The following is a 27774-nucleotide window of genomic DNA, read 5'->3' on the forward strand; positions in this document are numbered from 1 at the left end:
AGGAGGGGCTCCTCTGTCTCCTGCCTCGCCTGTAAACAGTCAGATGGAAAGAATAAATATTATGGGCCAAACGGGGACCCTGGTGACCATGTCTTGGCCACTTCCTTCTAACCAGCTTTCTTTAAAAGCGCTTTGTTCTCTGAGCAGGAAGTCCTTGAAATAATACCTGTACATGATTTCAGTATCCCTTTGCCCCGTGTTTTCGAGAAAAGCTGTGGTACAGAAGGCTATCTCACAGCCATTGCTTTCGTACTCAGAACCCCTATCCCAGTGACTTCCGTAACTGCCCAGTAACCATCTTGCAGGCTACCCATCACGATTGAAAGATCCTGAGATCTGGCCAGGTCTAGTGATGGGGACATGGAGGAGCCGTCACAGTGGACAGCGTGGTTGCAGGTCCTTCCTGCCAAGGCTTGGTTCAAGGGTCAATGAACTACGGGCCACAGGCTACATCTAGCCTGCTGCCTGTTCTCATACAACCTGCAAGCTAAGAATGGTTTTTATATTTTTAAACCGTTGTTTTTAAAAAAGCAAAAGAAGATGATTTCATGACATATGAAAAGTATATGGAATAGAGATTTCAGTGTACATAAATAAAGTTTTATTGGAACACAGCCACATTCATTTATTTCACAGATTGTCTGGCTGCTGTAGCACTACAGTGGTAGAGTCAAGTAGTAGCGACAGACTGTGTGACCTTCAGAGCCAAAAGCAGTTACCATCTGGCACTTTACAGAAAAAGTTTACTGATCCCTGATCTAGGTCAACGATACTTCAGAGCCTGTTCTGACCACTTTCCTGTGAGGAGACTTTGTGGTATGGTCTGGATCCAGAGGGGTAGTGCCCAGGCCTGGAGCCCTTTCAGAGGGTAGACGCTGGGTCCCGAGTCCAGCAACACTGACTGACCTTGCCCAGGCCCTCGACAACTTAAGGGCTTAGCAATTGTCCCACAGCAAATGGCAAAACACAAATCTGAACATGTAGAGTAAGTGAAACTGCTGCCTGCAGGCTCTTCCTTGGCCTCATGGCTGGACCTTGGGGCCCTATTTATAGGCTAGAGACCTTAGAGGAAGGACCCAAAGTCCATCTTGAAACCAGGTGTCCTCCTGGCCCCCATAAAATCTGTTTCCAGCAACTAATGGAAAGAAGCCACTGGTTTGGGATCAATGAGATCATTTTGGTTTTGGAGTTTTAAAAATATCTTGAATAAAAAGGATAGCTACAGTTACATTCCAGGCAATAATAATGAAAGAGATACAGTGGCCTTTAGAGGATCATTGGAATCCTCTGGCCCCCTTCTGAGAACTGTTTCATCCCACAGATGTGTGCCAGCTTGTGGTGCTGTAGTCAGATTTTTCCCATTGTGTATCAGGGTACGGGAAGCTGCTGTTCCAATCAAGTGGAAACCCATGCTTAATGATGTCTTCATTGTCCACCTTCTCATAGTCAGTTTGGGGCTAGTCATCTTCGCCTTCTTTAACCTGTTGATTTGTCACAATAGCATGGGTGTTAGGACGATCATCTCTTCAGGTTTTTTTTTCAAGTCACTGTCAATTCCATTTTTTTAAACGTTCTCTCTTTTGGGTGATTCTGCCCTTCAGGCTCGAAAAATTCTGCGGGAACTGAAGCATCAAAAGCGCTGTAAGGAAGCAGTCACGACCATTGCTGCATATTGGCATGGGACCCAGGTAGGCCAGAGACCCCAAGGAAGGCGGTGGGTCAGCAGTAACGTCATGTGGAACCATGAACCCTCGGCTTCAGGGGCAGAAAATGTTTCACTGGCTTGAGCTACTGAGCACGTGTTTGCCTCTTGCTCTTTCCAACATTGGTTGTGGGGTGGTGGCACATGCTTTTGCGTTTACCATTTGGTGGTGACTAGTGTCTCTCTTTTTCTTTCTTCATTGAAAACCAGCAGTAACCTTTCCTGCCTTAAACTTTTCTGTAACTCCTTTTCAAATGCATCACAGGCGCGAAGGGAACTGAGACGGCTGAAGGAGGAGGCTAGGAATAAACATGCTATTGCAGTTATTTGGGCTTACTGGCTTGGATCTAAGGTACTTGATGCACATATCCCAACACTCCATCCTGGAATTCTGCAATAATCAGTCCTTACCTCTAGCCTATTAGGGGATGAATGACTACAATTAATAGTGGCTCACACTGGTGCATGTCCTAGCCGCCAGATTTAACACACCTGGAAACATTGGTTCAGTAGTATGCATAGGAAGCTTAGGCATGCATAGGCCAATAAAACTAATTGCTTACTAAAAAGGCACTAGTATCATTGCTCTTTAAAACAAAACAAAACAAAACAACTCTTAAATAACATGCACGTTTAGGTTCCTGCCCTCCCCATTGATGAATGCTAGCAGTTTTTTAGAGGTTTTCTGGAGGGGCTGCGCATGTTGGGAATGTTCAAGTTTGGGCTTCAGTCGGTCTTCTGCAACATGTTGACAATGGAAGTGCCTCTAACATATGTCTTAAAAATATTAATTTATGAATGAAATTTTTTTTTAGGCTCAGTGTGGCAGCTATTGATTATTGTAAGCAAAATATTACATGTGCAAAGAATTATCATCTGTGATTTAACAGAAAACTATGTTCATGCACTGCTAGCTATAATTGCCACTGAAGAATCCCAGGAATTTCAGCATCAGCTGTTTGTTTTCAGAAACAAAGGCCTCCTGAAATACTCTCACTAATCCCCAGGCATAGTCGTGGGCTCTGTGAACATTTCACATACCCCAAGGGACAAGATTTTTAGATGTTTTTGTTACTTAGAAAATCAAAGGTCATCTTTGCTAAAAATGTGTATTCCAGTTAGAAACACAAACATCAACAGAGTCCTGTGTGTTGAAGTCCACCTTGTCAGTGTTGTAAGCCTATCTTATGAGAAAATGAGAAAAGTCAACATCTGCCTGCATAAAGAGCTAATTTGCCAAAAACTAACCAGAGTTGTTCATCTGTGCTTTTCCTGAAAATCTGTGAAGAACAAACTTGTTCCTCTAGTCAACTGAGGGAAATGTCATAGCAAAAGCAAAAGGCCTCTTAGATGGGTCTTGCTAGGATTTCTCCATCCAGTGAGTTCATTTCCCAGTCTCAGTACTATAATATGTTGAACACTCAGTGCCTGTTTGTATCCTTTAGAATAGCTTGCCTAAGATTATTTTTTCCCTAAGAGTAATTTTTAAACCTATAAGTTTAACCTATAATTGCTTCAGTCTTCAGTATATTTTACTTTTGGGACCTTAGCTAAAATTGAATTTTTACACATGCCAGTTTTCATTTTTTGACTGGAAGGAATTTTTGAGTTTTGTTAGTTTTGGTTTTTGTTTGCACTTCAGAGAAATACACTTTTTTCCTCCCAGTTTTCTAAATGATTGTTCACAAGAGTTGTCTTTTTATCCATCCAAAGGGATGAATTCAGACAGGAGTGCATAGCTTCTTCAGCCCAATGTGCTGTCAGCAAAGGGGAGTCTAATGACGTCATTAGGGCTGTTACTCAGAGTTTGAAGGCTTTGATATGGGAGTGAAAGAGTGTGGAGAAGGCAGCGAACAGAGAGAGAGAACAGGGGAGAAAAAAGGAAAGGAATGGAAGTAAGGGGTGGGAAATGATTACATTGGGAACCACACAGATTTCCCTTCTCTGGAACAGAATCTCAGTGCACTGAAAACATAAGCGCTGCACCAGCCTGACACCAATTCTTTGGGTTTAAATTGTTATGCACTGTTCCTCTGTCATTCTGAAATCCTTATTCATAAATTGGCTCTTCTGTTTGGTGGGGTATCTTTTTCTGGTCATTTGTGCTGTCTGCATTGGGCTGTCTCTTTTATTTACTATCTAAAACATTCTAGGCTCGAAGGGAATTGAAACGCTTGAAGGAGGAGGCTAGGCGTAAGCATGCAGTTGCTGTCATTTGGGCTTACTGGCTTGGACTGAAGGTACTTCCTCAACCACTTGTTTCTGTCCAGGGTGAACTTCATAAAGCCTAGCACCTACTAACCCTGAGAAAACGATTGATTATGCTTGCTGATGGTCTGCACAGTCTTGTAGAATGTCATCTTGCTTAATTTTGTGCCTTTTTCAGAAGAAACCTATACACAAATTTTTTTTCTGATTTTGTGATTTCTATTTCTTTAAATAATAGGTTTAATGTAATAGCAATATGGCATGTTTTATTCAAGATACTATGTTATCAAAGTTCTAGTTTGTTATCTTTATGAGTGTAAAGTTGTTTTTTTAAAATCTGTGAGACACAGTTACAATAGTTGAGCTAAAAGCTGCCCTACATCCGCAGTGACCAGCCTAGGGATGCCAGGCTTTTGTTTCCCTTTTTGTGCCAATTCTGCCCCAATAATGGCTGCCTGGAGTAGAGCTTTCTTCAGAGCGACCATTGTTCTAATTGTTCAGTGTCGGAACCAGAGGGTCTTGCATCACTAAGCTTACAGATTTTGATGAATGAGTTCAGAGATTCAGAGATCAGTGGATCATTCATGTTAAAGAGAACCTCGAATTCAAATACCTTGTGATTATGGCAGGGTTTATTTTGAAGTGGTGCTTATTACAGTAGGGTACACTTATGCATACAGAACTACACATAAGTAAATAACTCCGAGCTCTGAGAAGCCTTTAGAATATTCTTTACGACAGGTAAGGATCTGGTCTTCCAAATTGAATAATTAATCACCATAGGAAGCCATCCATATTGCCTTTTTGGGATAATTAGGCCCCTTTCTGACAGTATTCCTTATCATTGTTTTTACTTTAATCCTATGACATTTAATCTTACTCTAAATATTTGAATATTATCGGAGTAATCATTGACTCTAAGTCTGAACAACCATTAGAAATATCCCTGAATCCTGCTTTGAACAATCTGCATTTTTTTCTGCAATTTCAGCCTATAAACTTTAGTCAATTATCCTTTTTGATTATACTGAGTATACACCAAATAATATTTGAAGTAATTAAGAAGTAACTTAAATATGAATTTTAACAGATGTTCTATTTGAAGAACTCCGAACAAGCTCTATAACCGGTTTTTTTTAAGTCAAACAAAAGTAAACATTTTCCCATTTAATTCACATCTTCTAATTTGCATTCTAATTTTCATAAAAAGAACAAAAATTAACATTGAATCAGGATTTTTATTCCCTAAAATGATTTCCATCAGTAATATGTTTATCTTCAGTTTTCTGGGTTTAACTGCATATGATTTCAAAACATTTTTGCATTAGGGGTGTACACTAGCAACCTATAAAGCAAATTCAGTTTGTAGGGGAATATTATTTTAGCAGAAGTTAACTGGGCTTACTGTAGACATAACTTTTTTCCTCTCAGTCTCCAACAAAACAGAAGTACTTTACCATATAACCAGTATTATTATATGAAATAAGATCAAATTTACCATATAACCAGTATTATTATATGAAATAAGATCTTATTATATGAAATAAGATCAAACTTACTTGAAGTCCAAGAATATAATAATTTTGTACTTTTTTTTTTCTAAAAGAGAATCATGTTAATATGAATGATAGTTTTGCCCTCTCAAATGATTGACTTTTCTTGTGGAAATAATTAAAAAGTGCAGTGGGCCTTTTTAAGACTCCCAGTTCCCCAGGGGGCACCATCGTATATGCCAGCATGTTGTCACCAGGCTTTTACGGTCTGTAGTTGTATTTTGGGAGAAATAACCTGCCCTGTGGAATATCAAAATGCATATAGCAATGAGCTCAGTTATAATGAGGCTCAACTAAATATAGTATGACTTCAGGTATATTTTTAAGGATATATTCTTATGTAACTTCATTACATAAGAATGTCTGCTTTCCTATACTATTATAATTTCAGGAGCCAATTATTAGGTAACATTTTTCTTCTCTTTGTCCCTTCTCACCTTAGTTTGAGATTAGAAATGTTTGTGGATCTGACAGCTCTGTGGCTGAAAGACAGATGATAATCAGTAACTAGAATATGAATACAGGCATACCTCAGAGATATTGCAGGCTTAGTTCCAGATCTCTGCAATAAAGTGAATATCACAATAAAGTGAATCACAAATGTTTTGTTTGCCCATGCAAATAAAAGTTATGTTTACACTGTCTCTACTATAGTCTATTAAGTATCTAATAGCCTTATGTCTAAAAAGCCAAAGTACATACTTTACAAATACTTAATTGCTAAAAAATGCTAACCATCATCTGAGCCTTCAGCAAGTTGTAATCTCTTTGCTGGTGGAGAGTCTTGGCTTATCTTGATGTCGATGGCTGCTGACTGATGAGGGTGGTGGCTGCTGAAGGTTGTGGCGGCTGTGGCAATTTCTTAAAATAAGACAACAATGAAGTTTGCCACATAGATTGACTTCCTTTCCTGAAAGATTTCTGTATAGCATATGTTGGCATTTGATAGCATTTTACCCAGTGTAGAACTTCTTTCAAAATTGGAATTAATCCTCTCAAACCTTGCCACTGGTTTTGTCAACTAAGCTTGTGGAATATTCCAAATCTTTTGTTGTCATTTCAACAATGTTCACAACATCTTCATCAGGAGTAGATGCCATCTCAGGAAACTACTTTATTTGGTCATCCATAAGAAGCAACTCCTTGTTCATTTCCATCTTATCTTGAGATTGCAGCAATTCAGTCCCATCTTCAGGCTTCACTTCTAATTCTAGTTCTGTTACTGTATCTGCCACATCTGCAGTTACTTCCTCCACTGAAGTTTTGAGCCCCCTCCAAGTCATCCATGAGAGTTGGAATCAACTTCTTCCAAACTTCTATTAATGTGGCTGTTTTGACCTCCTCCCATGAATCTCGAATATTCTTAATGACATCCAGACCGATGACTCTTTTCTGGAAAGTTTTTAATTTACTTTGCCCAGATCCACCAGAGGAATCACTGTCTGTGGCAGGTATAGCCTTATAAAATGTATTTCTTAAATCATAAGACTGGGAATTACTGCTTGATCCTTGAGCTGCAGAATGGATGTTGTGTTAGCAGGCATGAAAACATTAATCTCCTTGTATATCTCCATCAGAGCTCTTGGGTGACCAGGTGCCTTGAGCTCTTGGGTGACCAGGTGCCTTGTCAGTGTGTATTAATATTTTGAAAGTTCTCTCTTTTCTGAGCAGTAGGTCTCAATATGGGTCTTAAGATAGTCAGTAAACCATGCTGTAAGCAGATGTGCTATCATCCAGGCTTTGTTGTTCCATTTATGGAGCACACAGGCAGAGTAGATTTAGCATAATTCCTAAGCTGTAGGATTTTTATAATGGTAAATGAGCATTAGCTCCAACTTAAAGTTAGCAGCTGTATTATCCTTTAACAAGAGAATCAACCTGTCCTTTGAAGCCAGACATTAGCTTCTCCTCTCTAGCTATGAAAGTCTAGATGGCATCTTCTTCCAATAGAAGGCTGTTTTGTCTACATTGGAAATCTGTTGTTGAGTGTAGCCACGTTCATGAGTGATCTAGTTAGATCTTCTGGATAACTTTCTGCAGCTTCTCTATCAGCACTTGCTGCTTCTTTCCTTAACCCTCATGAGAAGTTAATAAACTTTTCTTCTGCAGCTTCCTCACCTCTCTCAGCCTTCTTAGAATTGAAGAGAGTTAGGACATTGCTCTGGATTAGGCATTGGCTTAGAGGATGTTGTGGCTGGTTTGATCTTATATCTAGACCACTAAAATTTTCTCCTTATCAGCAATGAAGCTGTTTCACTTTCTTATCATTTGTATGTTCACTGGAATAATACTTTTAATTTCTTTCAAGAATGTTTCCTTTGCATTTATAACTTGACTGTTTAGCACAAGGGTCCTAGCTTTTGGCCTGCCTCAGCTGTTGACATGCCTTCCTCACTAAGCTTAATCATTTCTAGCTTTCAATTTAAAGTAAGAAGTGTATGACCCTTCCTTTCACTTGAACACTGAGAAGCCATTGTAGGGTTATTAACTCAATATTAATTAATTTCTGTATTGCTGTGTCTTAGGGAATAAGGGAAGCCCGAGGAGAGGGAGAGAGATGGGAGAATGGCCAGTGGGTGGAGCAGTCAGAATACATACATTGTCTCTTGATTAAGTTCACCATCTTACAGATAGAATAATAATGAAAAAGTTTGAAGTATTGTGAGAATTATCAAAATGTGACAGACACAGAATGAGCACATGCTGTTGGAAAAATGGTGCCAATAGGCTTGTTTGATGCAGGGTTGCCACAAACCTTCAATTTGTAAAAACACAGTGTCTGCAAAGTGCATTAAAATGAGGTATGCCTGTAAAAGGAAAAACTGCCTATATGGTTATATCTTACAGTTTTTAAACCTTAACAATCTTTAGATGTAGAGAATGGATCTGGTGCACAAATGCTCAGAGGGACCAGGTTGGTCATACAGATGAGGAAAGCAGCAGATGGGAGGTGGATCAGGAGCAAAGGGGACTCATGTAGTTTGGATCATGCATGCCTCATCTAAAGGCAACAGCAGCTACTTTGGTCTCCCTGGCCCTTATTTTATCGGACTAGGCCTCAATGTTGCTAGATCTTAGACAACTTTAAGAGAAATCTGCAGTCTGAATTGTTATATTAAGTTCTTAACTTAAAAATATGCATACAAAACATTTATCTATAAACTGAATTTGGATAGAAGATTACTAGCTTACATCCCCTAATGTGGAAATATTTTGAACATGTGCAGTTAAACCTAGAAAACTAGAGAGAAAAGAAAAAAGATATGTAATATCTGAATTATTCAGATAGGCTAATATTTTGCTAAATTCTAACTCTCCCATTTATATCTGGATGGTAATAAATACTTAAGATATTTTTCCCTCAATTTCAAAATTTAACTATATAATGTATTCATTTGTTATACAAACACTCCACTTAGTTACTGTTATTTGTTAGACATTAGTATATGAAGTAAATATAACAATGTAGCAAGGAAAAAATGTGTGAACTAAAACTATAATATGATGTTTTAAGTGCTCTGATAGCATTAAGTATAAAGTTTGGTGGGAGTAGAGATGATGGAGAAAAATTAATGCAATGAAATGGAAGATAATGGTAGTTTCAAAGCTTCTATTTAAATTCTTATTTTTAGCCATATTCAGTTCTCAGAGTGTAGTACTAAAGCCTTATCTTCTATGCAAGGCTTTTGGAAACATACAGTTCTTCAGACTTTTTTTTTTTTTCTTTTTGCCTTTTACAAAACAATCTGAAGAGAACATTATTTTATATAATTTTTTAATGTATTTTAATTTGGGATGAGTTTGCAGCTGTGCCTGTAAAATGTTTCTTGTCAAATCATCAGATTCTTCAAAAACTACTAAGAGGATTTAAAACATCAATTCATTCTGGTTTCATCGTTTTACATCTCTTAATTTCTTTCTCTCTGACTTAAGATCCACTATGTGAATGTGTTTCAATTATTTTACTAAATTTAGAAAGGACACTTATAAATTGACTTGTTTGACACTTTTTCATTTTTAATAGAGGTGTATCGTTATGGACCTGTACCAGCCACACATTAACCACTGTAACCTACATCTTCTTTTTAAAGGTACGTAGAGAATACAGGAAATTCTTCAGAGCCAATGCTGGAAAGAAAATCTATGAGTTTACGCTTCAGAGAATTGTAAGTTGACACTTTATGTCTGTGGCTAATCAGCATTGTGGAATTACCCACTTAATATCAACGACTCCATAAAATGTGCCTTTTCCTAAATGACAAAAGTGACTTTTTAAATAATAATTAAATCATAGCGGTGACACTGAGAGTTAGTTATCTTTTAAAATCATCTTCTCCCAAATTCAGGTAGAATTGTGTCAGAAAGAGTTGCTAGTGGCCCGTATATTATTAATACAGTGTTTGCCTTATTTGACAGAGAGACCTTTTGGGGGAAAGTGGATCCAAGAAAGCCAGGGCCTTACCCTGTGAAACTGCCATGAGCTGTGGCAGGGCAAGGCTGGCAAGCAAATTAGTGGGGAGAGGGGTGACAGGGAGCCAGGCTGTGCAGCTCCACCCGTATGGACTCTGGAGTTCTCCATCTTTCAGAGAGGTGTATGTAGTGCTGAACAGACTGCAAACTCTGGAGCCAGCCCCCACTGCCTCTTAGTGTGACTAAGGAACTGGATTTTTAAATTTAATTTAATTTTAATTACTTAAAATGTAAAGATAAATAGCCTGTGTGACTAGTGGCTGCATTTTAGACAATACAGCTCTATAGAGCTAGCTGGTATTAGCATTAGTGTTAATATGAGTGTTAGCATTAGTATTCTTCTTTTCTCTTAACCATTTGGTGGAACTCATATTTCCCCAACCAGTATGAAAGAGTGGAATAGAGACTTCCCAGATGAGTTACAGTTTTGTAAATTCCAAAGTTAAATAAATTCTACTATCGTCTGGTGTATTTGATCATGATGTATATAAAACAGTGTCTTTTGTGGCATATTTTCCTCATGTAGTATTTTCTGTCAAACCCAACACAGGTGCAAAAATACTTCTTGGAAATGAAAAATAAGATGCCTTCCTTATCTCCAATAGACAAGAATTGGCCCTCAAGACCTTACTTATTCTTGGATTCTACTCACAAGGAGCTAAAAAGGATTTTCCACTTGTGGAGGGTAAAAAATGTCATGTTACATCTTTTCAGAGACTTTCTTATTTGTTTTGAGTGTTTGAAAACTTACGTAAAATCAAAACTGTAACACATTCTTCCTTTGCCTCAAAGAGGATTACTTGAGGACTTTGGTGATTTTCCGCCGTGCACCATATTGAGTTTCTATGAGAGCCCCTGCAGCGGCCCAGGCATTCCTTGTGTGGTCGCCTCTCAGCCCTGGCTGGAACGGGGAGCACAGGGCTGCATTTTCTTTCCATTCCAGGTTCCAGCTGCTCTCAAGTAGTTCAGTTTTTTGTTCATATGTTTTTCTCTTTGTGTAAAGGAATACTGTAGGACAGAGAAATCATAAAATTTGGACACCTTCAGGCAACATAGTTAAATCCTGCAAATTGAAGAGTTTACTTTATCAGATGTACAGAACACATAATCAGATAATACATGTGAACATACACACTTTGAAGGGTGGGAAAAAAGGCTCTTCCCTGTCCCTAAAGATAGTAACACATTCTCTATCTAAATTACAGGGAAGCTGGAAATCTGTTTTATATTGCCTTTTATTTTAGCTTCTTATTTTATATAAGAGGACACAGCATGTAATTTAGATGTTGCCCAGCATGGAGCACGTGGGGCACTTGTATAGATGTTGACCTTATTTTGATAACCTAGTCAGTTGATATGTGGAATGTTAAATATATGCAGTTATCAGATGTAATAAAATCATTAGATGGAAGGGCATGTATTTAGTAAGTGAATGCTCAGTACACACATCCTCCAGGAAACTTTCCTGCCCAGCACGGTGGGCTTGTTTTTTTATCAGAATCATCTATGTGTAGAGTGACATTATCACTGATTAGCTTGATAAGTGGTACCATACAACATAAGGAACTGGATTCTGAGTTCTGTTCTCTAACAGCCAATTTGGCGAGATTCATGAACCTCTTAATGGCTTGTCTCCTTTCTTGAGTCTAACCCAGAAACTGTTTTCAGAAATAATGACAGGGAGCTCCCAGTGATGGGGATCTGCACCACCTCTGCCCTCCCCTGGCTTTGCAGTCTCACCCATCCCTCCATTGGATTGGAGGTGGGAGATGAGGGCTGTTTATTCCTGAAGGGAGCCTTTCCATGGAAAGGGTCAGCAGCAATGCTCACATTTCTTCATGCAATTATTTCAGTAGCAGTTGACCACACCTGTAACTGAATTTCTAGGAATGCTCATCTAAAAAACCTGGCCCTGCTCCTCTGGCCACTGTCTCCTCTCATTGCAGCTTCAGGGATGGAGTGAAAGGGGATATCTCAGGTCCCTTGTCCCTATTGTAAAATGGTAGTGAGGGGATTTGGAGCAGTGGTTTTCAAACTGTCATAGCATATTTGTGGTCATGAAATCAATTTAGTAGATTACTACCAGCGTTTTTCAATAAAATGCAATAGAATAGAAAATAGCAGAGTGTACAATAAATAGAAAGGATTGAGTATTGTTTTGTGATGCTTTTGTGTCAGTTTTCTCTGTGCGTATGTGTGTGGAAACGTGCTTAGTGGATTGTGATGCACAGTATTTTTACTGTGAGTCTCTCTAGAAGAGTGACAGCCTTAGGACTAGAGGATTTCCAAGGATTGACATAGTGGGAGGAAATAGTACTTGCAAGGCCCATGCCCACTAGGCCCTGGTGTGTTCTGAAGAAGCATCCCAGGTTCTGCAATACAAATAATACTCTGACATTTTCCAAGACAAACTTTTTAAAACCCACAAGGGAAAAATGTTTTTGGCCTTTTTAGTGAATGTTTTGTACTCTCCCTTACTCTTGTTGCTGATAAATTGTCTTAGCATATTTAAGAATGAGTAATGATTTATTTATATAAATGATGTTTTGTTTCTTTCTTCTCATATCTCACAGTGTAAAAAATACAGGGACCAATTCACAGACCAGCAGAAACTTATTTATGAAGAGAAACTAGAAGCCAGTGAACTCTTCAAAGACAAGAAGGCTTTATACCCATCTAGGTATTATGGCTTTGCTTTACCCGTAAAATTCAGGATTATAAAAGTTTCTCAAGTATATTTGTACGCCATTTTGCCTGGTGTTTGATTTCAGTCTTAGATGAGCGATTTTTCGTTCTGTGAATCATTTTATAATCAGCTTGATGTAAACACATTTATTTGAGCTATGGCTTCTATAGTACAGTTTAATGAAATGAGGTTACGATTGTTGGTTTCACTCCATTAGCATTAGCTCAAACACTTTACTAAATAATTAGAAGTCATTTAATATAAAAGTTATGTAGGCTGTTAAGATACGTTTGCATTGTAAATTCCTGTTCCTTTTCCGTAGTTTTCAAAGACTAGCCAAATTTCTGTTGGCAATATACTTTAATCACCATCCCAGTCTTCCTGCCATAACAAGCAAGGTCAGAAACTTATTTGTAAGGTAAATGAAAGAGCGAGCCAGGATAGTACTTTTTGAGTGTTGCTTGAGCACTGGTCCGTGGTGCCCTTTGGTCTGCTAACTCAACGGATATGACTTCTGTGGCCTGTACAGCACATTCAGTTCCTTTATTTTAGACACCGTGGACTCAGAAAAAGAAGGAACACCAATCCCAAGTTCAGCAAGTGACGTCCTTGGTAAAGACTGTTTATCCGAATAGTCTTACATCTCCTGCATTCATCATTTTCTCCCAGCAATCTAATCCCATTTTCATCTGGTGTTTATAAAAGCCAAATTTCAAGCCAAATCTATAACAACTTTAAGCTTCTCCCAAAGAATGGCCAAAGAAAGAATGTATTATATGCTGAGTATATTCACATTTATTACATATATTATGTTTATATTCTTTGTGACTTTATACACATTTAAAATATCTTCCTTTTAAAGGATTAAATGAACATACATTGCCAGACTCACTGGGTTTAAATATTTTAAATTGTACAACTTCCTTGGTTAGCTGTTGTGGCTACTTGAGGTGATATATACTCCCTTAAGTCAAACACAGTGTCTAAATCCAAAGTTGTCCAAAGTGCCTGTTATATAAAGCATACTCAAACAGGAGAATTTGTGTGCTTGCTTCAGCAACTAATTTTATTCAGCTTTTTTTTTTATACATTTTTAAATTAGAGAGTAACCTTAATGAACATTTCCTGTGGATGACTCTTCAGAAACTACAGGCTGGAAAATACATCTTTGAGGAAACAATTTAAAAGCCTGTTAGCATTTTTATAATTTAAAACACATTTGAATAGGAACCAAAAAAAGTTAACTTCAAGCCAAGTCCTTTTTGGGTAGTCTTATCAGTTTTCAGGGATAGTGGCACACTCACCCCACAGCAGTGAGAGAGGTGGAATAATTCAGCCTCCCACCACCCTGCAAAGTGGCAGCTCTTATGGGAGTTGGCCTTTTATATCCTGAGAGCTGTGAAACGCTGACCACCTACATGGATTTTTCTTCCCTGATCCTCCACCCACAACAGAAGCATTTAAATTTGTATTTGCAAATTGCCAGAACTTTGTAGCTCAAAATGAAGCTTATAGATTCCTTGAAGCAGCAGTTTTTCCTTCGTGCCTTTGATGAAGCTGTCCTGAAAGAGTCCCCTGACAAGTCTTTAGGGAAATTGACATCTTAGTGATAAGTGTACAGTTAACCTTTTACAAAAATTAGTTTGTTTGGAAAAAAAAAAAAAAAATTGCCCTGATTCTGAATGTTTGCTTTGGTTACTTCTGTCCATTTAGAGGCATATTCTAGGAGAAGAGGCTTGATTCTCCTTTCATATACAGATGCTGCTTAACTTATGATGCAGTTACACACAGATAACCCATCATGTGGGTTATGAGTGATTTCTATCTTGATTGTTCCATGTGATGAGATTATTATCAAAGTCCTCCCCACCAAATGCCATGATCACCTCAAAAATATATTTGAAATAGGTTTAAGGTTTCATTTCCAACTTATATTTAGGACAGATGCAAGTGTAATGTATAAAATAAATTGAAGTCAATTTTTATGAAGTTGTCATATGTCATATGAAGTTGAAAATATCATAAGTTGAAAATGCATTTAATACACCTAACCTACTGAACACAATCACTTAGCCCTGCCTACCTTAAACATGCACAGCACACTTACATTAGCCTACAGTTAGGCAAAATCATCTAACACAAAGCCTGTTTCATAATAAAGTGTTGGATATCTCATGTGGTTTATTGACCACTGTACTGAAAGTGAAAAACACAATGGTTGTATGAGCACCACTGTAAAGTTGAAAAACCCTAAGTCAAACCAAGTCAGAGACCATCTGCATTGCCTACTTAGAACCACAGTTACATGTTAATATTAAGTGTTCTATAGTTTTCTTCTAAAGTGATTGCCCTGGATCTGGTCTTTCCCAGAAGGCCTATTGATTTTCTTATTCTCTACAAGAAATGAAATTTTTCTTTAGAGCAGGTGACGGTAATGATTTCAGCTCTTTTTTCACTGCCACATATTGTTTGAAGGCGTTAGTAAATCCTTTGTGAGCAGCTGTTAACTTTATATTAACAGATTAGAAGAAATTGCCTTTTCCTTCACATGAGGCCATGTACTTGAGTCTTAGCTGTTGTTCTTATGAGTGATTTCTATCTTGATTGTTCCATGTGATAAGATTATTATCAAAGTCCTGCCCACCAAATGCCATGATCACCTCAAAAATGTATTTGAAATAGGTTTAAGGTTTCATTTCCAACTTATATTTAGGACAGATGCAAGTGTAATATATAAAATAAATTGAAATCAATTTTTATGAAGTTGTCAGCTACTCCTTAGAATCAACTGACCTGTTTCCTTTTTTTAGTGGTACTTTCATTTGAAACTATTTCTAATGTGCAGGAATTTTTTTCCTTTAGTGTTGGGCAACCATTCCAAGGGGCTTACCTGGAAATCAACAAGAACCCCAAGTATAAGAAACTCAAAGATGCCATTGAAGAAAAGATCATCATTGCTGAAGTCGTGAACAAAATTAACCGTGCTAATGGGAAGGTAAAAATCCTAACCTTGAAGACTGATAAGAAGTACCTATTAGTTGGGATAGTCACCCTGTTTTCTGAATGTAAAAATTTGCATTTCATGTTCTCAGTAGAGTTAACTGTGAAGGGGACTATTTCCCCTTAACTTTAAGCTTAGGTGGAATTTTGCTTGTTCTCTGACATTTTTATGAAATAAAACATTATTTATGTTCTTTACTGTGTTCTTGGTTTACATAGGTATGTTTGTTGAAGGATATTGGAATTTTTGCAAATAATGCCTTAAACTCATGGACCATTTTTGAGTATTTGTGATCATTGGTTTTATACTATTTTTTATTTTGATTTAGAGTACATCTCGGATTTTCCTCTTAACAAACAATAATCTCCTTCTTGCTGACCAAAAGTCTGGACAAATCAAGTCAGAGGTTCCCTTGGTGGATGTGACCAAGGTGTCAATGAGCTCACAAAATGATGGCTTCTTCGCCGTCCACCTCAAAGAGGTAAAGGTTCAACAGAAGATTTCTGTGCTTAATCTCTCAGCCATTGATTTAAAAAATTTCCATTTCTGATAATCCTATGGCAGTTTAATATCTGCCTTGCTAATTTGCAAATTTTGGATATTCGCCCCTATGTAAAATCTCGGACTCGGTTTTTCAGTAATTGAATAAAGTTAATCACTTTTATTGACCAGTTTACTTCACTTTTTGAGACTATGTAATACATAGAAATATCAAGATGTTTTAAATTTTGTTTTCTCCTGTTTTTTCTTCTATGTATCAACTTAGTAAATGTCTTAATGTTCATCTCTAATCTGGGGGTTTATATTAAAGGATACAACTAAAATAAAATAACCGCCAGTTAATTTTAACCTAAGTAATTTTTAGTGTTCTGTGCCTTTAGCTTAACCAGGACTCCTGGCTTGGATGCAGTGGTTACATGTAGGTTCTGGAGTTGGTTTCACTCACTTTATGATGATTTTGGCCAAGGCATTTAATTTGTGTGTACCTACCTACTTTTTCTCATCTTTAAAATGGGGATAGTAAGAGTGCCTACTTCATAGCATTGTTGTAAGGATTAAGGATTAAATGAGACACTGGAGGAACAGGGCCTGTCACATAATACACAGTCACTGAGTAAACAAAAGCTACCAAATATTGATCATATGTAGGGACATGTGTCTAGCTAATAATGTTACTCTCTGGCTGACCCTAAACTTAGAAAAATCCTCAAAGCTTCCCTTAGCCTGTTTACCCTACTTTGGATCTTAACTTAAAGGAGGCATATCAAATACTAGGACAGTGATTCTCAACCTCAGTGACACATTTAAACAGCTTGGGAACTTTAAAAATGCTGATGCCCAGGCCATACCCCCATGAAATCAAATTAGAATTTCTCAGAAGGGGCACAAGCATCATGGTTTTTTTTTTTTTTTTTTTTTTAAATAAACCCAGATGATTCTCTTGCACAGCTAAGGCTGAGAGCCACTGCCCTAGGATATTTGTTGGAAGTGTTGTCGTTAGGGTTTTAACCAAATCACTGAAAAGTTTTTTAATCAAGTCCTTCAGAAGAGTTGCAGGATAGTTCCATGCTCCTCAAACCTGAATGTGTAAACCCATACCCGGAGGTTGTGTTGTGGTTTCGTATTCACTGGGGCTGTGGTAGGGCCTGAGATTCTGCTTTTCTAGCAAGCTCCAAGTGATGCAGATGGTGCTTCTGCCACATCCACCAACTTTGGGTAGGAGGGGGTTAGGTAACCTTACTAAAGTGCTCTGAGCGAGTTGGAAGAAACACTGTTTTTGTCATTATTGTTTACCTTGGGAGAATGGATTCCAGAATCTGATGTTTTAAAGAGACTGTAAATATGTTTTTAGCCAAGCCTGTAAATATTGACCTTCTAAGGTATCTTTAATTATGACCAACTCTTGGTTTTTCCTTGCAGGGCTCAGAAGCAGCTAGTAAAGGAGATTTTCTCTTCAGCAGTGATCACCTGATTGAAATGGCCACCAAGCTCTATCGCACGACTCTCAGCCAAACCAAACAGAAGCTCAATATTGAGATTTCCGATGAGTACGTTCATGTATTGTTTGAAAACTCTTTTTCTCTTTTAGCTTTTTTGTTTTAGTTCAGCTCTCTGATCTCATTCATTACTACAACTACTTATTAAGTACCAGGTATGTGTCTAGTAGTTGTTCCACATGATAAATGGGCAGTGAATGACACTAACCAAGTCTCCAGCCTCCTGTACGTGACATCCTAGTGGAAGAGACCAGTATGTACAAATAAAATGATGAAATAGTTGATAAGAGTTTGGCTAACGACAAGCGTTTATGGAGGAAAAAAAGGGTTAAGAGTCAGAGAGTAGGCCAGGCGCGGTGGCTCGTGCCTGTAATCCCAGCACTTTAGGAGGCCAAGGCAGGCGAATCACGAGGTCACGAGTTCGAGACCAGCCTGGCCAACATGGTGAAACCTTGTCTGTACTTAAAATACAAAAACATTAGCTGGGCGTTGTGGTGGGCGCCTGTAATCCCAGCTACTCAGGAGGCTGAGGCAGGAGAATCTCTTGAACCCGGGAGGCGGAGATTGCAAAGAGCCAAGATTGTGCCACCACACTCCAGCCTGGGTGACAGTGTGAGACTCCGTCTCAAAAAAAAAAAAAAAAAGAGGGAGGCCTCTTTGATGTGGTGACATCTGAGACTGGTATAAATTTGAAATTTGCTTCTTCAATTTCTCATTAGGGTTCTGATTATAGAAGTTAGTTATTTGCATACAGGTTGGGGCATCCCCCGATGTATTGTATCTATCTATGTAAGTTTTTTGGACAAATCTGAGTTACTATGTTGATTATACTTAATTGGTTACCTTTCAATAGATCGTTTACCTGCTTATATACTTCTCTGCATGTCTAGATTGCTCAGGAAATTATATTCTTTTCTAATTAAGAATTTTCTAGTCTATTCTGTTTCAACTCTTCCTAAAAGTCTTTCTAAAATAAATTTACACCCATTTCTGCCCCTTTGTAAGTCAGACTCTCTTTGATATGTTAGGATTTTTCAATGCCGTGGGCTTTTCTTAAGTTCTTATTGAAGTGTTTAGATTTGGGTGGGAGGTTGGGCTTCATGTATACTCTATATTGGAAATTGCTGTTTGGACTAAATAACTTTTCTAGTTAATGAGACCTTTCTCATAAAACAAAGAAATTAGGAAAAAAGATACTAGTTGGTGTGTTTCAGTTAAGGATTTAACACATTAGGGCCTATTAGAGCTTTAAAATCCCTTTATAATAGTTGAAGTTTTTCATAATCTGGGAGAATGGGCTTTGGTGGGGCTGCTAATTCTCACTCATCATGGGAAGATCGTATGTATCCCAGACAGCAGAAGTTCCTCAGTGTACAGACGAAGCAGTCTCATAGTTGTCCCACTATGTGAATAAACTCATCTTTACACAGAAAGGGAATCACACCAACATCCAGACCACAAAGTACTGCTATTTTTAAGCATTTCCCAAACCAGGATTCTAGGAACATTGCTCATACAGGATGCTAATAACGATGTACTGTGAAAAAATTGTTCTGTGATGGAAATTTAAAATCTTTCTTCACTACATTACATCTCAGAGCCCCTGAAATCTTGTTGTGATTCTCCTGAGGAGCTTTGCGGGGATAGCGTGTGGTGTGATTCCTAAACATAGTCAACCACAGAGCTCCTTCAGCAGCTCTCACAGCTTGTGTTCGAAGGTGTGCCATCTGGGAAAGGGGGACAGTTCGCTTCTGGGCAGCAAGGGCCCTGCCCTGTCACAGAGGGTATGTGATGTTCTGGATGCCATAAGCTTTCAGTAAACAGTTGTCTGAGCGAAGATTTATAATGTGGCCACATGAAGAAAACAAACATTGGGTAGCATTATAATGCCTTTCATTCGCCAGTCCCTAATTATTGATTGGTCTCATAAAAATAAAATAGTTCATAGGACTCTACGTAGCACCTGTGGGTCCCTTCCCCAGGTGGCACAGGAAGCCTGGAGAGGAAGTTTGTAGGTAAGGATCGTAAATCTCCTTGGGGAACATTTTGAATTTAAACGAAAATGTTCAAAGTCATAGGCAGGGGCGCCTGTTCCTTTATGTGTCAGCCCTAAGTGGCTTCACCAGCTCTATAGAACCAGTGTTGAAAACCACATGCAGTTTAGTGACTAAGCCCTTCCTTGCTTTATCCTTCCCAGAAGTAGAAGTAGTTACTCTTAAAAAACCCAGATTCTATAATCGTTATGGATAAGTGGATGTCAGTTTATGGAAAGAGAGTCAAAGTCCTGTTTACGCTTTAGTGGAATTTTTTTTTTTTTTTTTTTTTTTTTTTTTTGAGGCAGAGTTTCGCTCTCGTTGCCCAGGCTGGAGTGCAATGGCGCGATCTTGGCTCACCGCAACCTCCGCCTCCCAGGTTCTAGGGATTCTTCTGCCTCAGCCTCTTGAGTAGATGGGATTACAGGCATGCACCACCACGCCTGGCTAATTTTGTATTTTTAGTAGAGACGGGGTTTCTCCATGTTGGTCAGGCTGGTCTCAAACTCTCGACCTCAAGTGATCCGCCCGCCTGGGCCTTGAAAGTGCTGGGATTACAGGCATGAGCCACCACACCTGGCCTCTTCAGTGGAATTTAAACTTGTACATATAGAAGTGAGAATTGAATTCATTCAGAGATTCAACTGCCTTATAGTTTCTAGTCCTTAAACCTCTAAGCTGTTCAGTGTGTAACTAGATTGCATTTTAAGGCTAACCTGCAAGATGTGTAATACAGTCATGCACCGCATAATGACATTTTGGTCAGCAGTGGATCGCACAGATGACAGTGGTCCCTTAAGATTTTAATGGAGCTGAAAAATTCTTCTGTCTATTGATGTCACAGCTGTTGTAATGTTATAGTGCAAGGCACTACTCACATGTTTGTGCTGCTGCTGGTGTAAACAAACCTACTTCACTGCCAGTTGTATACAAGTAAAAGCACGTACAATTATGTACAATATGTAACTCTTGAAAATGATAATAAATGATGTTATTGCTGGTTTATGTATTTACTATACTATACTTTTTTTTTTTTTTTTTTGAGACGCAGTCTTGCACTGTTGCCCAGGCTGGAGTGCAGTGGCGCGATCTCGGCTCACTACAAGCTCCGCCTCCTGGGTTCACGCCATTCTCCTGCCTCAGCCTCCCGAGTAGCTGGGACTACAGGCGCCCGCCACCACGCCCAACTAATTTTTTGTACTTTTAGTAGGGGTGGGGTTTCATCGTGTTAGCCAGGATGGTCTCCATCTCCTGACCTCGTGATCCACCCGCCTCAGCCTCCCAAAATGCTGGGATTATAGGCGTGAGCCACCGCGCCCGGCCTATACTGTACTTTTTATCTTTATTTTAGAGTGTATGCCTACATGTTAAAAAAGTTAATTGTAAAACAGCCTCGGGCAGGTCCTTCAGTGGGTATTTCAGAAGGCATTGTTATCTTAGGAGATGACAGCCCCATGTGTATTATTACCCCTGAAGACTTTCCGGTGGGACAAGACATGGAGATAGAAGACAGTGAAATTGATGCTCCTGACCCTGTGTAGGCCTAGGCTAATGTGTTTGTGTCTTAGTTTTTAACAAAAAGTTTAAAAAGTAAAAATAAAAAAATTAAAATTTTAAAAATAGAGAAAAGCTTATAGAATAAGGTTATAAAGAAAATATTTTTGTACAGCTGTACAAAGTATTGTGTTTTAAGCTAAGTGTTATTACAAAAGCGCCAAAAACAGCTGGGCCCAGTGGCTCAACACACCTGTAATCTTGGCACTTTGGGAGGCCAAGGCCAGTGGATTGCTTGAGCTTAGGAGTTCAGTACCAGCCTGGGCGACATGACGAAACCCCTTCTCAACAAAAAAATTAAAAAATTAGCCAGCCATGGTGGCACACACCTGTAGTCCCAGCTTCTCAGGAGGCTGAGGTGGGAGAATCATCTGAGCCCGGGAAGGTCAAGGCTGCCCTGAGCCATGATTGCTCCAGTGAACTCCAGCCTGGGAGACAGACCAAGACCTTGCCTCAAAAACAAAACAAAAGCGTCAAAAATGTTTTTAAAATTGTAAAGTTTATAAAGCAAAAAGTTACAGTAAGCAAAGGTTAATTTATTATTGAAGAAAGAAAAAATTACCTATAAAGTATACAGTAATGTAATGTCCCGGGCCTTCACGTTCACTAACAACTCACTCACTGACTCACCCAGAGCTACTTCCAGGCCTGCAAGCCCCATTCATGGTAAGGGCGCTAGACAAGTACACTATTTTTTATCTTTTATGCTATTCTTACTGTAGCTTTTCTATGTTTACTAAGTTTACGTATACAAATACCATTGTGTTACAGTTACCTACAGTACAATAACACGCTGTAGCATGTAGGTTTGGGTAAATGCACTCACTCTATGATGTTTGCACAATGACAAAATCACCTAGTGATGCATTTCTCAGAACGTATCCCTTTTATTAGATGATGCATGACTATATTTCTAAAATCAAGTTCCCAAATAGAGTAAAAACTAAAGTGAATTTGTTTCATTAAACATTTTAAATATATGTGTGTATATACATATAGGTATACACGTGTATACAATAGATACACATATACCATTTAAGTTATACAATTGGTTTTCTGAATATTTGAAATCCAAACAACTAATCCATGTTCCTTTTACCTTGAAATTCTAACTGGTATGAATGCCATGAAATAATACATTCCATGTTATTGTTTGTTGGAGGAGGATTTTCTCTTTTCTATGAGGTGAAGATAAATAATAGTGCTTACGTCCTAGGATTGTCTTCAAGCCTGATCTAATAACATAGTAAATGGCCAAGAACAGTGTGGTATGTAGCAAATCCTCAATATATCTTGTCTGTTGTTATTTCTAGTGTGAATCTTTTTTTTTTTTTTTTTTTTTTGAGACAGAGTCTTGCTCTGTCACCTAGGCTCGAGTGCAGTGGCGAGATCTTGGCTCACTGCAACCTCTGCCTCCTGGGTTTAAGGGATTCTCCTGCCTCAGTCCCCCAAGTAGCTGAGGTTACAGGCACGCACCACCACGCCCTGCCAATTTTTGTATTTTTAGTAGAGACGGGGTTTCACCGTCTTGGCCAGGCTGGTCCCAAACTCCTGACCTCAGGCGATCCGACCGCCTCAGCTTCCCAAAGTGCTGGGATTACTGTTATGATCCACCGTGCCTGGCCTCTAGTGTGAATCTTAATCATGAATTATAGACATGGAAACAGTTAATGTAGACCAAGGTTATTGGGGAAAGAAGTTCCTATACATTTATTACACTTACAAGTGGTCTTTATTTATTTTGAGACAGAGTCTCTCTCTATCACCCAGGTCAGAGTCCAGTGGTGTGATCCCGGCTCAATGCAGCCTCCTCCGCCTCCTAGCTACAAACGATTCCCCTGTCTCGGCTTCCCGAGTAGCTGGAATTACAGGCATGCACCTCCATCCCTGGCTAATTTGTGTATTTTTAGTAGAGACGTGGGTTTGCCATGTTGGCCATGCTGGTCTCGAACTCCTGGCCTCAAGTTACCTGCCTGCCTTGGCCTCCCAAAGTGCTGAGATTACAGGCATGAGCCACTGTGCCCAGCCACAAGTGGTCTTTGAAAATAAAAATGTAAAAGTGTTTGATTTTTAAAATGTGTGAATTTTCAATAAACCTGAAAGATTTTTTTTTTTGAGACACATACATACAAGTATATATGCCAGAGATATATCTCAGATAGTTGAATCTGGAACTATAGCTGTCCTTTCCTCATTGCTTTCAAGTTGAAAATGAAGAACCCATTTAAAAGATCAGGAGCACTATCCTTATAAAACAACTGATGAATTAGAAACACATTTGCCTTGTGTCACTCTAGCAGATAATGTTTGCAAAATGTGGCCTCTTTAGACTTTGAAACTGAAACTAATGTATACAGAGCAGAGCTGTGGATCCTCACATCGTTGGTGGATGTCAGTAAGTGGTCAGTGGTTGTTAGGTTGACTCACTTTAATAATGTGCCATTGACTGAGAAAACCATCCCTGAGAATATGGAAAATGTCATAATGCTATGCTAATTATGATGGTACAGAGAAGAGATCACTGGTTTTGGAACTGGAAGACCTGGTTTCTGGCTCAGCGATGCAGCTCTCATGTCCCCCCAGTGATGCTGTCCTCAGTTCAGGGATCTTATCATATACAGTTGGGGATTCCTCACAGCACCAGCACAGGGACGGTGTGAAGAACGCTCTGTGGATGCTCAATTGTACACCTAAAGTCATCTCTTATCCCAGCAGTGGTCCACATGATACACTGAGGGAAAAATACACTAATGGATTTTTTAATCCATGAATTAATTTCTATACACTAATGGATTTTTTAAATTTTTATAATTTTATATAAATATTTTAATGGGTATTAAAGATATATGTGGTAGATCAAACACATGATTTTATCCATATTCTGTAGGTCACTATTATTTTGAAGTACATTTAAGCTGGCAATAGCTATTAGCATACTATGCGGATACGACAAAAACTATGTAGGACGTGTGTGAGTAACCAGTGTTTAGAAGCCATAGACTAGAGGGTTGCCAGGCCCGTTTTGTGAAATTCTTTACCTCATTTTCTCAATTTGTTGATAATTTAGTAGGAGCCCCTCCCACATTTTTGCCATGGAAAAATGGAAATATAACCTGTTGGTCTTTCCATTTGAAACACAGAAATAATTCTTAGCCTTTCTACCTTACTAGAATATGATGAGTTAATGAACTTTAGTTTTCTTAGGGCTAAATGAGGACTACTGGAGGTCAATTGCATTGATACAATTCTATGTAAGAAGTGCTCATGGGAAGAAGTGATACAGGTTGAGTCTCCCTTATTTGAAATGCTTGGGACAAGAAGTGTTCCCAGTTTCTTGTTTTGGAATACAGTCATGTGTCATTTAACATGGGGATGTGTACTAAGAAGTGTGTCACTAGGTGATTTTGTGCAAACGTCATAGAGTGTGTACTTACACAAACGTACATGGTATAGCCTACTACACACCTAGGCTGTGTATTATAGTATAGCCAACTGCTCATAGCATGTTACTGTACTGAATACTGTAGGTAATTGTAACACAATGGTAAATAGTCATCTGTCTAAACAGAAAAAGTACAGTAAAAATACAGTATAAAAGACAAAAAAATGGTATGACTGTATAGGCCAGCTCCATCATAATCTTATGGGACCCCCATCATATATGACTGACAGTGAATTAGGTATGTTTACATCAGTCACCACAAACATGAGTAGTGTATTGCCCTACATTAGGAGAGCTATGACATCACTAAGCCATAGGAATTTTTCCACGTTTATGGGACCACCATCATATATGTGGTTCATTGTTCACCGAAACGTTGTTAGGTAGCACATAGACTGTACTGGCATTATACTTAACATTTCAGCCTTAATCTGAAATGTTCCAGCAAGCATTTCCTTTAAGTATCATGTCAGTGCTTTAAACATTTCAGAGTTTGGAGTGTTTCAGATTTTTGGATTAGGTTAGGGATGCGCAGCCTGTACTCATCAAGATCAGTATCCATTAAAATACAAAAGCAAGTGTTATTGTAATCATGAGCTGTTTTGTGTATACTATAATTTGTTTTATTCTTTTCTCCTAGGTTCCTGGTACAGTTCAGACAGGACAAAGTATGTGTGAAGTTTATTCAGGGAAACCAGAAAAATGGGAGTGTCCCAACATGTAAACGAAAAAACAACCGTCTCCTTGAAGTTGCTGTCCCTTAACTGGCGCCTCCTCTCTACTTTCATGGACTTGTTTCTTTGTAATAGTGCAATTTGGTTTTGTTTTATTTGGGGTTCATTGTATGTTTGGGAATCACCAAAGGGTTTTAGAGTTCTTTGGCAAAATAAAAATATTTGACTAATCAATTTTTATTATTGGAATAGTTTTAACCTTTCAAATACATGTTCTGTCCTGGAGCAGGATTGTAGAAACTAACAGTGTCTATTTTCATGTCTGATATGTTCTTCCTTTAGTCATCATGTTAGATCTGTGTACCCTAAATCAGCATATTACTCATAAATCATTAATTAATATAAGTATAGGAAATGGTCTTAAAAGATACTGCATTCATTCATCAGATATTTATTCCATGCCTACTCTATGCTGGGCACTGTGCTAGATGGTATGAAAACTTATTAAGAACCTTTTTGTTTTTGAGACCATTGCATTCTGGCTGGTTTGTGCTGGTTTAACGACATCTAAGAAGGTTTAGAAATGGTGAGACCAAAACAATAACTGTTAATGATGGACAGCATTATTAGGAACCCTGTAGTATGATATTTAACAATACAGGCTTCAAGAAGGGCTGGTCCTAAGAGGGGGCAGAAATGAATGACCAGGTTAAATCCCTCTACATGTGGTTTCTGTTTGAAAAAAAAGAAAACTGACATTTGAACAGGACTTTTAATTTGTTTAAACCTCTGGTAATTACTTGTAACAGTAGAAAATAGAAGTCATTCTTATTTTAGAAAAAGTGACAGAAGCAGTGCAGTAAGATTATATGTTTCTGTTTCTGGTAAATACCATATATGATCCTCGAAATGATAATATCTCCAGAATATTGTTTTCACCCAAATTTGAGTAGATATTTTAAACACCTAACAAAGTAAAGGGCTAAAAGCCACTCAGATAGCAGTAAACATTCTGTATGATGTGCAATAAAACATCCAAGATCTTTTTTGAAAGTTTTATTTATAATATACATTTTTGTATGAGAAAGGCGATTGGTACAGGGTGCCTATTTTAGTCATGGATCAAAATTTGTGTAATTTGCAGGGCTTTCTTTTTCTTCAAATTTACAAGGGTTCATTTTGGAAACTACATTTTAAACTTTGGAATCAAATTGTTTCTTATTTGGGAGGATAATGTATATACATTGGTATTATGTTAAATAATAAAATTGTTCTAATTTGGTGCCATTTCCTGAATCACAACTGTATTTTTGTATCTCAAGCTATTTTCATATGTTGTTTGTCAATGTATCATCTCTCAGAAAGGTTTTACAATCCAAACATTATATGTTCTGTGTGTAACTGAATTTCACTTATCTTTTATAAACCAGAAACATTAATTGAAAATATTTTCTGGGGATTTTCTCTTGACTTGTATTTTTAAAAATTGCTCACATAAAGAAATTATCAGAAGTCTTTGTGTTTATTGGTGCAGGTAGAGGATGTAATTACTTAGATTCTTCTTGCCTTGTGCCTAAAGTGGTAGATTAGTAGTTCCTGATACTGATGAGTAGAAATTTGGGAATGAGAGGGTGTGGTGTTTTAAATAATATGCAATGTGTTCACATTGTTCAGCATATAAGTGTTAAAATATATACATTACAAATTATCCATCCTATCAACCAGCTATCTGCTTAGTTCCCACCCTCCTCGAAACATTAACCATTGTTGTTAGTTGCTTTTGTATTACTTTGTCCATGTTTGCAAGAGGAAATCAAAATAGATTCTTACGTTCTTGTGCTTTAGTAGACAAAAGCTAGTATATTATATTGTAGCCATTGTTGTTTATCTTGCCTTTTTCACCTAGCAGAATATCATGAAGAGCTGCTCATTCTTCTGTTGTATGGATGTGCTGTGGTGGATTTACCTGGTCTCCTACTCATTATCATTGGGTTGCTTCCTAAATGGAACTTGAGGATGGAAGACTAGGATGGAAAGGAGAAATATCCCATAGGTCTACTTGTTAGATTTTTCCAAATACCTTATTTGCAGATTGTTCAATCAGTCTTGTCACTGAAGTATTCAATAGTTTTTGGTCATGGAACCCATTCTTCATGGGTTGTGACTTGACGTGTTGGGAAAGATTTGCTGAACTGCAGCCAGAAAGCTTCCTTATGTACCAAGGTGAAAGCCCTTCACATTCCCCATTGGGAAGAGCAGTAATAACCTGACCACACTACAAAGGAGAGTGCCACTACGGCCCAGGTGACCCACTATAGAGCAGTGTTTCCCAAAATGTCACCGCGCATCAATCTGGGTCAAAATCACAAAGAAAGCTTGTTGTTTTTTGTTTTGTTTTGTTTTGTTTTTTTTGGAGGCAGAGTCTCGCTGCAACACCCAGGCTGGAGTGCAGTG

General features: G+C 38.3%; 1 protein-coding gene across 11 annotated transcripts in view; it reads left to right on the forward strand.

The window, feature by feature from the left end:
* The window catches only part of MYO1B (myosin IB), a 178165-nt gene extending 151558 nt beyond the window's left edge, over positions 1–26607 (forward strand). For 3 of the 11 annotated variants that reach the window (XM_063647749.1, XM_054478153.2, XM_054478154.2), the window contains exons 22-31: positions 1602–1688; positions 1968–2054; positions 3856–3942; positions 9555–9629; positions 10484–10618; positions 12507–12613; positions 15482–15614; positions 15949–16101; positions 17541–17668; positions 25287–26607. In XM_063647749.1, the coding sequence (XP_063503819.1) occupies positions 1602–1688; positions 1968–2054; positions 3856–3942; positions 9555–9629; positions 10484–10618; positions 12507–12613; positions 15482–15614; positions 15949–16101; positions 17541–17668; positions 25287–25410 (1116 nt within the window). In that variant the 3' untranslated portion in view covers positions 25411–26607. The remainder of the gene's footprint in view (positions 1–1601; positions 1689–1967; positions 2055–3855; positions 3943–9554; positions 9630–10483; positions 10619–12506; positions 12614–15481; positions 15615–15948; positions 16102–17540; positions 17669–25286) is intronic. The other 8 variants (XM_063647753.1, XM_054478157.2, XM_063647751.1 and 5 more) reach the window with 3 other exon arrangements.
* Positions 26608–27774: the final 1167 nt, after the last annotated feature.

This window comes from Pongo pygmaeus, chromosome 11 (genome assembly GCF_028885625.2).
Source record: "Pongo pygmaeus isolate AG05252 chromosome 11, NHGRI_mPonPyg2-v2.0_pri, whole genome shotgun sequence".
Lineage (NCBI taxonomy): Eukaryota > Metazoa > Chordata > Mammalia > Primates > Hominidae > Pongo > Pongo pygmaeus.